Source organism: Sciurus vulgaris, assembly GCF_902686455.1.
Source record: "Sciurus vulgaris genome assembly, chromosome: 11".
NCBI classification, from domain to species: domain Eukaryota; kingdom Metazoa; phylum Chordata; class Mammalia; order Rodentia; family Sciuridae; genus Sciurus; species Sciurus vulgaris.
Window position 1 is genome coordinate 73,534,142 of NC_136472.1, and position 12,255 is coordinate 73,546,396.

The following is a 12,255-nucleotide window of genomic DNA, read 5'->3' on the forward strand; positions in this document are numbered from 1 at the left end:
TTGTATTTACTGAGTTTTGGAAAATTTCTTATCTTGCTTTACCTTTTTTAGGTTTCCACTGTATCCAAAAGGAGGAGAGAAGTTACAGTTTGATTATGGTGTCTATCTTCTGAACAAAAATATAGCACAGGTAAGCCTTTCTTATTCACTCCTTTCCGACTGCCTTGAATTGCTAGCCCTCTTTATAATTCTAAGTACTTTATAATTAAGTACTAACCCTTTTATTAAACCAGATACATTGGTAATACCAATTTCTCTTTGGCCACAGTCTTATTCTGTGCCTTTATAATAAAGACACAGAATCTATGGGTATGAGTTGGAATCCTGCTACACTCACAAGCCCTTTTCTATGATGGTAACTTGTACTTAAATGTGTGGACTTTATAATCACTTGGCTCTGCAACTTGATTGGTAATAGTGTTCTTCTCTTAGACCACTTCTAGGGACTCATTTTGCTTTCTTGTTTATGGAATAAAAGTTTAGTGCCTTTGGCAAGTCCTTAATGGTCTCCTCACCTCATTATCCAGGACCCAAAGGAAAAGACCAAGCATCTGTTCCTTCCAACCCATCTTGCATTTTTGTGGCTCTTTCAACATCACATGAGTTAGTATCCCACTTGAATAATGTCTTTCCACATACCATAGTGAGACTATCAGATGCCTGAGTTTGTATTTTCCTGAAAGAAATATGTAGTATTTCTTTAGCATACTTGGCTCTGCTTCAAGAGTGGATGTTCCATAAATTTTCTAGTGAAAAACAAAGACCAGCTTCAGTGCTTTGTTCTCATTAGATATACTTCCAATTGGAGTGTCACATGGATAGGTATCCGCAGCCTAGCTGTTATTTAAAGACATTATCAGCTATATCCTTAGACCTTTCAGTTTTATGGAAGTAATAAGATTTGTGATGCTTTTCCTAACTGGAGTTACCTTTTTTTCCATATAAATGTAAAATCTTACTGAACAATTTCCTTATTCATATCTGATCAGTCTAGAATTATTCCTCTATTTGGTGTCTGTCTTCCCTCAACCAACCTTAATTTAATGCTCATTTTTAAATATGGTTTTTATTAAGATTGCTGTTCTCTTTTGAAATTGCATCAAATTTCTAGTTTGTAGTCCATAATTAATCACTTGCTTCATAACCCCACACTCAGTGTCCTCTCAGTCATACTGCTTTAACTGTTACTTTCCTTCTAACTCCTGTTTCTCCCATAAGTCACAATCTTGTACACAATCTCTGGCCCATGACTCACCTTTTCATGGGCTGTTCTTCCCACAACTGATGCTTTCCCTTCCTCCATTTTTGGCAGATAAGTATTTCAGTCAAAGAAACAGGATTTTAATGTCAAGACTGTCTAGCTCTGCTGATCACAGTTGTGTCATACCATGGAAAAGGCAGTGCTTTCACAGAAATGCTAAAGAAGTACCCAGACAAGACTGCACTAAGGAAAGTGAAGTAAATTAGTAAATCAGTAAGTGAATTAGGCAGCATCTCCAGTGAAGTCAGCCAGGTGGAAAGAGCACTTGAATGAAACAGGGTCCAGAGTCTGGAAGCAAAATTGGCGTTATTTATTAGAACTAAGTTCTGATTGAGTTCAGAAGTTCTTTCCTGCCCTATTTTCTGTTTCCTTGCTGTGTGCCCTTAGGTCCTTGTCCCAGGGTTGCAAGGTTGTCAGAAGCATTGAGATGAAACTCACCCCTACCAAAATGCCTGTATTTCCTCATAAATTCCAGCTTCAAATACACACATATGCATGCACACATGCAAACATAGATACACATGCAAGTACATACTTCTTTCTTCTCAGGGCTCAGTAGGAATGCAAAGGATGGTATAGAGAGGAACTAAGAATAGCCCTGATTTCTTTGAGAGCAAGACCAAATGCAGGCCGACTTTGTGCAGTGGGAAACAAGAAGTCAGCCCTGCATATCAGACTCATATAAGGCACTCTAGTGCCTGTTGGATCCCCACTTGGAAAAACTTCCCAAGTAGCCTCTGACTTTCTTCTTAACCAAACCAAAGCCACAGATATGCTCCACTAGTTTTATTCATCTGTTTTAAAAATGGATTGTTTCTAGAAATTTTGTATCCTGTCCAACTTTACATTATTTTTGTAAATTGAGAGATTTGCATGTGTGTGTGTTAAGATCAGTAGATTAACCACAATACATCATGGGAAGCAAATATCTTTTTACCACTGTTGTGGCAGTTTTAAAAGGAGGGGACAATAAACTTCAAAACAGAAACTGTCTTCAATTTCAAAACTTTATTCAGGAGGCCCCTTTTAAGTATTTGGAAGGAAACAGCTTGCAAATTTGTGATCTTTCAAATTTGTGACTTTGGGGAAGGCTTCTTTTTGTCTTTGACTTTACTGCCACCACTTTTTCACATTTTGATTTGTAACAAATCAAAGAACCATTAATTATTGTGACTCCTAAGTGTTGTAGCAATAAGATGTTTCCAGCTTTTGAAGGTTTATTTATATATACTAATGCATGTTGTCAAAGAGGAGTTTGTCTTCTCAGCCAGTCTCATTTGTACCTCATCTCTAGAGATGTGAACAAATCATACTATTAAAATGGCCCCACCTCAGTAATTTATAAGCCACGTTAGTGGAGGTGGATGAAAGCATTGGCATGTGTTAAAGTGCCAGAGAAAAAGGAGTGAAGTCATTTAATACTACATCCATAACTTGGTTGAGGATTTGAATAGTCAATAGGGCCTTTCATCACAACCAGAAGTAGTAGTAAAATCACTTTTTGGTAGAGGAAATGACAGAATTTAGTAATATTTGTTACTTCAGTATTTGGGATCAGTCCAGCCCATGTTTTGAAAGCTCAGGCTTGGAAAGACAGGCCTTCAAGTAGAAATTCTCAAGTGTTGTTCAAAGAGCAGGGAGCATTGGTCAGGCCTGCTTGCCCTCTTCATGTCACTGCTAACTGAAGGCTGTGTGTGTGTGTGTGTGTGTGTGTGTGTGTGTGTGTGTGTGTGTGTGTTGGATTAGATATTGAAATTAAGTCAATAAAAATGCCTTGTCTTCAGCACCATTTACTAATGTGTCAAGTGCCAGCCCCTTCAGTTGGAAACAGCCTTCCTTATTGATCAGCATATAATTGTATGGAAACTGTTCTGTCAAAATTCAGGCATGGTATAATTAGCATTGATTTAGAAATGAGGTCCTGCCATAATTATCAGTAAGTTTGTAAGTATATTGTGTTAGAACTTATGTAGAGCACAAGAGTTTGCTTTTAATTCCCAGAGCATAAAAGGTAGTAAGACAAAAATTATAATCCTTTTCCTCATATTTGTGGAGAGCTTTATATTTAGTAAGGAATATGCACATAGCTCTGTATGATCCTGAGCATCACCCTATAGAGATAAAGAGCAGATAATGCTAAATGGATTTGAAGACAAGTGTGGCTTTGACCTCTGTCACTCTAGTGTGATATCATATAATCTAACAGACTTGGCAAAAATTCCCTTACCTTCACATACTTCATTGTTCTATATATTTTCATTCTAAAAGTGTACTGAATCAAAGAAGATGACATTCCCAGATAGTTCCTTAAGAGTAGAGGCAATAATATACAACATGAGACTTATAGTCAATAATACTGTATTTTATACTGACCATTTGGTAAGAGTGGATTTTAGGTGTTCTTACCATACCATAAAAGTTAACTGGAAGATGACAAGTATATAATTTGACTGTTGTAATAATTTTACTGTGTGTCTTTACATATGTCTATCAAAACTTTGTGCTGTGTACCTTAAATACAGTAAAAATGCATTTCTAAAAAGTTAAGTAACTTGCTTAAAATCTTTTTTTTTTTTTGTTTATTGAGTATCTACTATAAGCTGTGTATGCCTAATTAGGTTGTAACATGTAGAGCAGTGAATTAAGACACGCAAGATCCCTGATGCTTGCCTCACTAATAAGCTCGGTGCAAGGAGACAAGTATGATTCCACTTACATGAAATACCTAGAGAAGATAAGTTCGTAGAGACAAGAAGTAGATTGCAGGTTACTGGGGGAAGGGGCAAGTGGGAGAACTATTGCTTAATGGTTACAGAATTAGAGGTGATGAAAAAGTTTAAGAAATATATGGTGATGATGTTTGCATAACATTGAGAATGTCATTAATGCCACTGAATTGGATAATTCAAAGTGGTTAAAATAATTTTGTATTATCTGTTTTACCATGATTTTTGTAGTATACCAGAAGCCATCGAATTGTATACTTTAGATGGGTGAATTTGTGTAGTATGTGACTTATGTCTCAATTAAGCTATTATCCCTGCCTCATTAAACATATAATTTAATTGGAAGTAATAACACTAAACAACAAAAATTATTTTAAATTGTCATAATTTCTGAGGTAGAAATTGACTATAACAGAAAACAACTGGAGACAGACCTTCTTTAGATAAAGATGTCAAATAAGTCTTATTGAGGAATTGACTGTTGAGTTAAGGTATGGGTGATGACAAGGAACAAGCTATATAAAAAGCTAGGGAACAGGAAATTCTCTAATGCCACGAGAACAGCAAAGGCAAAGTCCTTGAGGTAGGAAAGGTCTTGTCAAGTCACAGAAGGTTCATGGTCTTAATTGTAATTGAGAGGCTGAGGTAGACAGGGAGCATATCATCCAAAGCCTTAGAGATCAGGGAAAGAATTTTAATTTTATTCTAAATACAAATGAAACTATTGAATGAATGGTTTAAGTTTTCAAAGTGGCATGATTGGATTTGTTTTTTGAGATCACTCTAGCTGCTGTAGTAGATTGCAGGCATCTACAATTTAAGAAAAGTTACTAGTCAGAAGGCAATTTTAGAAGGTGAGATGAAGATTGGTGGGGGCACGGCCCAGGACAGTAGAGGTAGAGATGGAGAGAAATAGGCAGATTTGAAATGTACCCTGGGAGTTAATCTAATGGATTGAATATGGGAGATGACAGAAAAAGGAATTCTCAAAAATGGTTTCTGTTTTATACTTGAGCAACTGGATGATGGCATTTATTGAGATGGGGAAAGGGTCAGAAAATGGAACTGATCGAGATGAGGGCATCAGAAGTTCTGCTTGGGATTGTTAAGTTTGAGTTGACTTTTAGAAATTCAAATAAACTCATTAAATGAACAACAGGATATATGGGTCTGGAGTAGGTCAGTACTGGAGATAGAAATTTGGGAGTCATCAATCTAAGATCCTATTTTTAAAATCCATGGAATCAAGTGAGGTTAACCAGGGGTAGAATGCAGCACTGAAGAGAGAGAGAGACATACAGACGGATACGTACAGTGAAATTTAACCCAAGAAATCACATTTAGAAGTTGAATGGAGGAGAACAAACAGCAAAGACTGAGAGGAATGACTAGCTGACTAGGGAGAAGGTGAGGAGAGAGTAATAATTTGGAAAGTAAGAAAAGTGTATTTCTGGAAGAAAAGAGTAATCGACTATGTCCAGTTATGACTTCATAACTGGATAGGACTGTGGAATAAAGAGAGTTTCTGTGCATGTGGTTTCTTTTTTAATTTTGTTTTTTTAAATCTGTTTTGTGGAGATGTTTATTTTGTTTTTAAAGATGGTAAATATCAGGGCATATTTATGCTTGTGAGAGCTTAAAAATTTGCCACTTATTCCAAACAGCCTTTTTCACATGCATTAAGGATCCTCTGGGCGGTGGGGGATTTAGCTCCATGGCGGAGTATTGCCTAGCACATGAAAAACCCTGGGTTCAATCTTCAACCCCAAAAGAAAAAAACAAGGATGCTCTGCATAAGGAAGGTAACCAGGGTGCTGGTGATATAGCCCATCACGTAGAGTGCCTGCCTCGCATGCTCGAGACCCGGGTTCGAGTCCCCAGCACTGTTAGATTGCGGAAATAACAAACAAACGAAACTAGGAGAAAGTTCAGCTAATTACTTATAATATGAAGAGTTGTGGTGGGTTTGACTTAAATGTACAGTTCTTACCACAGTTCATGCCGTACTGTGAATACTTTTTTAATTTGAGGACGAATTGGCCATATGTACACGCATTAAGTTAGTTTACCACTTGAATAAAGTGAAACAAGCAGATACAGAAAAACTAAATAATGCTTTTTTGAGGTCAATAGTGAACTTTCAGTAGATTTTCTGAATATTCCACATGAGCATGCCAACTGTGCACAATATAAATGGTGGAGGTTGCTTTTTCTCTGGGAATAGCAGTATGATGGGCCCCTAGTTCTCTCAGGGTCCCAGAGGACAGGGATATTTTTATAATAATACTAAGACATTTTTGCTTATTGCATTGCATTGATATTTGCATGATAATACACAATGATACTGACTAAAATTACTGGCCTCTTAGAATAAGTCAATTCAGAGGCACTCAATTGGTGTTTATCTTCTCTAACACTGCAACTCATAGTTTTTAAAGCCATTTTCACTGAAGAAGGTCCATGTTGAAGCAGTAAATAGTATTGATTATATTAAATGTTGAACCTTGAGTGCACAGCCTTTTAATATTCTTTGTGATGGAAAGCAGGTATACAGAAAGCACTCCTGCTTAGCCCTGAAGCATAATGGAAAAGCACTTGAGCAACTGAGTTACTGACTGAACTCACAACCTTTTAGTGGAGCATCGCCTTCGCTTGAGAAAATGACTGACAGACTCCGGTTATTCTGTCTTAGGTATTTGGCAAAACATTTTCTCAAAAGTAAATGAAGTGGGGCTGGGGTTGTGACTCAGTGGTAGAGCACTTGCCTAGCACAAGTAAGGCACTGGGTTCGATCCTCAGCGCCACATAAAAATAAATAAATAAAATAAAGGCATTGTGTCCATCTACAACTAAAAAGATATTTTTTTAGAAAAGTGAATGAAGTGAGCCTGTCACTCAGAGGAAATCAACTGATGATAAAATTGAAGATTTAAATGAAACTTAGAATTTCAGAATATTTGCATTTGCCACCACAAGATAGATAGCTTCCCAGTTCTTATAAATGTTTTTGGAAATATTGATAGTGATGTTAACACATATAATTCTTAAATATTTTATAATAGAATATATCAGCATTATACACACAAATTCAGTGAGGCAACATTTTCCAATGACCAATATATGATACTGTGAAATCATGTATGGGTGAAGATTCTTTTGAATTGCAAGAAAGACAGTGAATTTTTTTAAAATTTTGTGTTTGTTCTTTTTATTTGTACATGACAGTAGAATGTATTTTGAAGACCGATGAATTTTAACGTAGCAGATATGAAAAGTTTTTTGTAGAGTGTCAGACTATGTTGCTGCTAACCTAATCACTTAAAAAAATTATTATTACTTGATGAGTTTGGGAGTACTATCAAAGAAGAATATCTACAATTACCTGAAAAATTTTTTCTTTCTTTTTTAACTATAATCTGTATAGGCTGGATTTTCTTACAAAACAACATATGGTAACAAAATGAATGCAGAAGGAAATACGAGACTCCAACAGTTTTCTATTAAGCCCATTGCAAAAGAGACTGCAAAAGTATAAAACAATGTCACTCATCTCACTAAATTTCTTTTTGGAAAATATGCTTGTTTTTCATTAGAAATATTATGTATATAATAAGTAGTGAGTTTCTATTGTTATTTGAAAATCAATTAATAAATATTTAAGTATTCTTAATTTTAATTTCTAACATGACAAATATTAATATATATTTGATTCACCTAAACAAAAAGCTGTTTGGGATCCTCAATAATTTTAAGAGCATAAAGGAATTTTGAGACAAAAAAGTGCAAAAACTGCTGTCCTAGAGAATGTGGCCATCCAGAGATTTCCTATGAATCCTCTCAATTTCTCATAGTCTGATAAACCAAGATGCATGTGTCAGTTCCCCAAATGGAGGAACATTATATAAGAGACCTGCCAATTTGAATACCAGTAATGTACAAGTCAGAACTAGCAGCTCCCAGAGGATTGTTCCTTACAGCGTTTGGCTTCTTATAAATCGGACCTCTTCACTTCTTTCCTGAAAGCACAGGGCTAATACCTTGAAGGTATACTTTACAAATGATAATGATGATTTTCATTTGTATTGGATATAAATGCTTTGGTATACTTTTACATGTATAGCTCATTTCAGACTCTGAAGTATGTTGAGTAGGTCTATAAGAAATAAGAAGAGATAAGAAATTGAGCTGTTCCGATGCTAATTGCCCTAGGTTGACTCAGCTATTAATTATCAGAGAATTCAAGACCAAATCTTCTGAAGTCAAATCCAGTTATATCCCACTAGCACTACTAACATTATTTCCTTTTCGTTTAAATTTGGACCTTCTTATAATCCTGTGAGGTAGGGCACAGACAAGTCTACATTTTACAGGTGAACCCCTGACACTGTGAGTTAAGTAGAATTAGGAGTAGAACCTGAGAATTTTATGAACTCTCTTTCTCTTGCTCTGTGTTCTCTCTCTCTGTTATTTTAGGATTCATAGAAAGTAAAAGTAGCTTCTCTTTGCAAAACAACCCTTGTTTTGCCAAGAACATGGTCTTTCTCTAAAACCTAGCCACTCATAGGGCCCATAGTTCATCACTATTTAGAAGGGATCAATGCCAGTTTACACCCAACAGCTTAAATTGAAATGTATTCCTTCAGCATACAGTCCAATGTATATGACACATGGGGAGAAAATGCATTTTTATTTCTATAATTCTTATGGGAATCAAGAATACACATTCCAAGGATGTTTTATAGTCAAAATACGCGCCTCCCTGTTGCCTGCAAAATTTACCATTAATGTACTGTAAGCTCTTTATAAAAAGTACTATAGTTTGAAAAACATTTTCTAAAAAAAATCTTTACTGAGATGTAATTAACATACCATACAGTTCACCCATTCAAAGTGTAAATTCAATAGTTTTTAGTGTAGTCACCAAATCATGCATCTACCACCACAATTTTAGAATATTTTTATTGCCCTGAAAAGAATCTCTATGCCCATTCACAGTCTTTTCTAATTCCTCTGTTTGGCAAAACATCTCAAAAATGAATGAAGTAAGACTATCACTCAAAGGAAACCAATGGATGATAAAATGGAAGATTTAAATAAAAATGATTTCAAACTGAAGATTTGAATTCTTTCCAGTGGCTCATGATGCTGAACATTTACATGTTTGGAGAAATATGTACTCAGACCTTTTTTTTTTTTTTTTTGAATCCTAAGAGGTGTCTATACATTCTAGATACAAGTCCCTTTTCAGACAAATAATTTAGAATTATTTTCTGCCTTTCTTCAGATTGTCTTTTCACTTTTCTTGATCATGCTTATTGAGGCACAAAGTGTTTTAGTTTGATGTCGTCCAGTTTCATCTGTTTTCATCTGTTTTACATTTCTTGCTTGTACTTTTGTATATAAAAAGACTTAGCCAAGGTCACAAAGATTTACTTCTAGGCTTTCTGTGTAATTTAATCTCCTACTTTTAGGTCTGTGATCCATTTGAATTGATTTTCGTGTATGGTGTAAGAAGGGATCTTTCTCCTTTTGCATGCAGATAGCCAGTCATACCAGAAACACTTGTTGAAAAGACTGCTCCATACTACTCTTTATCCATTGAATTGTCTTGACACTCTTGCCAAAATTAGTTAACTGTAAATGTGAGAATTTATTTCTGGACTCCAAATTCTACCTCATTGATCTGTTATGTCCACCCTTATGCTAGTAGCATCCTGTATCTTTTACGTTTTAACAAAAACAATAATTTCTGGACTGAGGGCATAGCTTAGTGGTAGAGCACTTGCCTGGCATTCATGAGGCCCCTGGATTCAGTCCCCAGTACTGAAAAAAGAAATCTAAATTCAAAGATAATATATGCCAATTATAGAAATTATGAAAAGCACAAAAGAAGGTAGAATAGAGTTTTAAATTTTTTTTTCACAATCCTCTCACAGGCACCTTCTGGATCTGCCTTTTTTTTTTTTTTTTTTTTTTTTCTTTTTATTAGATGATTGAGATAATATTGTAGATGAGGATTTGCCCACAAAAAAAGGATACTCAGTGAATAGTAGCTGCTATTTTTTGTTGTTATTTCTATTAAGCTGATGTGGAGAGGGATGCTTCAAGGATATGGCATCCAAACGGGAAATTCAAGAATGAGAACTATCTGGCTAGTAAGAGAGGAGGGGAACCAACGCACAGAGGAGAAACTGCTGAGGGTATGTTTAGACCACCTGGTTTAGAGTAATAGGTTACCTTAATGGTGAAGGCAGGAAAGATGGTTTGGGCAGAGCACTGTTGATGCCAGATCCACAGTTATCAGTGGTTATTCCTGGACCTACATATGGTCTAGGTGAGCTCCCTGGACATGTTTCAGGTGTTAAATGAGCCTGGCATGGTGGTATATCCCTCTAATCCCAGCTACTCTGGAGGCTGAGGCAGGAGGACCACAAGTTTAAGGCCAGACTGGGCCTTAAAACCTATCTCAAATTAAAATTAAAAGAAGTTGGGGGACTGGGTTTGTTGCTCAGTGGTACAGTGTTTGCCTAGCATGCATGAGGCCCTGGGTTCAATCCCCATATCACAAAATAAATAAACAAATATTTGTTGAAAGAATAAATAGTAAATGAATGAGCCAAAAGATTTTACTTTCTGACTTACGGTTGATAATTAATTTCTATCCATAAATGCATACATACATACATCCACTTCTCTCTCTCCATTTATATGTGTGTGTGTGTGTGTGTGTGTGTGTGTGTGTGTGTGTGTGTTGGGTGTGTGTGGATACATATTTAAATAGACTTGATATAAAAACATGTGGTTTTCTAAAGTATTCATTCAGTATTTAAAGGGATAACATGCTATCTTTTGTAGTTGAAATTATTGGTTAGGTGTTTATGTATTAATTTTTTTAAGAAATATGAGTTATTAACCAATTTACTAGATATCATTGATGTTATATTGGCTATAATCACTGTACTTTTCAACTATAGAAACTGATAAATTGATAAGATGAAACTATTTTTACCTCTTTGGAGATTTTTTTTTTTTAAGAGACAGTATATGTATGTGTGTATGCTGTTGATGGACATTTATTTTATTCATCTATTTTTATGTGGTGCTAAGAATCAAACCCAGTGCCTCACACATGCTAGGCAAGTACTCTACCACTGAGCTACAACCCCTGCCCCCACTTTGGACGTATTTTTTTTCCACTTTAAAAACTGAAACTAGAAATCCAATGCCATGAACTTTTTTCGACATAAAAATTAGAACAATTGTAACATGTTTATATAGATTATATTAAGGTGCAGAGCCCTTTCAAAAACATATCTTTAATCTTTTTTAAAAGTTCTAAAGTATAAGAATTATCACATTTAGATAAACTGGGTCTAGGGCACGTGGGTTCAGATCCCACTTGCATTGTTTTAGCTATGTGGTTTTGGATAAATTACTTCTTTGTGACTCAGTGCCCTTGTCTGTGGAGGGATTATAATAGGGATTATAATAGTTCCTAAGTCATGGAATTGATATGAGAAGTTTAGATATACATGTTGATAAGGCTGATAAAGCACTAAGAATAGTGCCTGGAACAGAGAAAGTGCTACACAGGCTTTAGCTAAGTAAATGAAATGTTTTAAGTAAATGAAATGCTTAAGTGCAATATTTTCATTGTTTTTAAGAAATCCCATATTTCACAAATTGAAAATATGTGGAGGCAGATTACATGGAGGTGGGTAGCTACATCCATCAGATTACTTGTGTATACAGAAGGAAGAGTATCCAGATACCATATGCATTATTATTGAACCTTTAGTGTCAAGGTAATATTTTTCATGCCTTTTTTAAAAAATAAAAATTTTATTTTATTATGTAAATGATCCAATCTCAATATAATTTATTTCAAACACAGAAAACCATTAGGAAAAATAAAAATCACATGGGACACCACTATTTGGAGATAACTGTTGTTAATTTTTTGGTGAATGTCTTTCCAAATGTCTATGAAAATAAGTAGATAACATTTTTCATAAATGGTATGATACTATATACTCTATTGTGCATCCTGCTTTATTTCATTTACCTGTATTGTGAAGAGTTTTCTGTTGATAAATATAGCTGTATAAAATTTTCTTGCTTGTATTTCCTTCTATTCTATGGATGTACAATAATTTAACAGTTTCCTTATTGATAGACATGTAGATCATTGCCAGGGTTTCCCCATTGTGAACAACATTGCAATGAATAAGTATCCTACTTAGATATTTGCATGTGCATTCAGTTATC

General features: G+C 35.2%; 1 protein-coding gene across 3 annotated transcripts in view; it reads left to right on the top strand.

Annotated features, from left to right (window-relative positions):
• Positions 1–12,255, top strand: part of UVRAG (UV radiation resistance associated) — a 330,550-nt gene that overhangs the window by 246,990 nt on the left and 71,305 nt on the right. For all 3 annotated transcript variants that reach the window (XM_079105194.1, XM_079105195.1, XM_079105196.1), the window contains one exon: positions 52–130. In XM_079105194.1, coding sequence (XP_078961320.1) covers positions 52–130 — 79 coding nt within the window. The remainder of the gene's footprint in view (positions 1–51; positions 131–12,255) is intronic.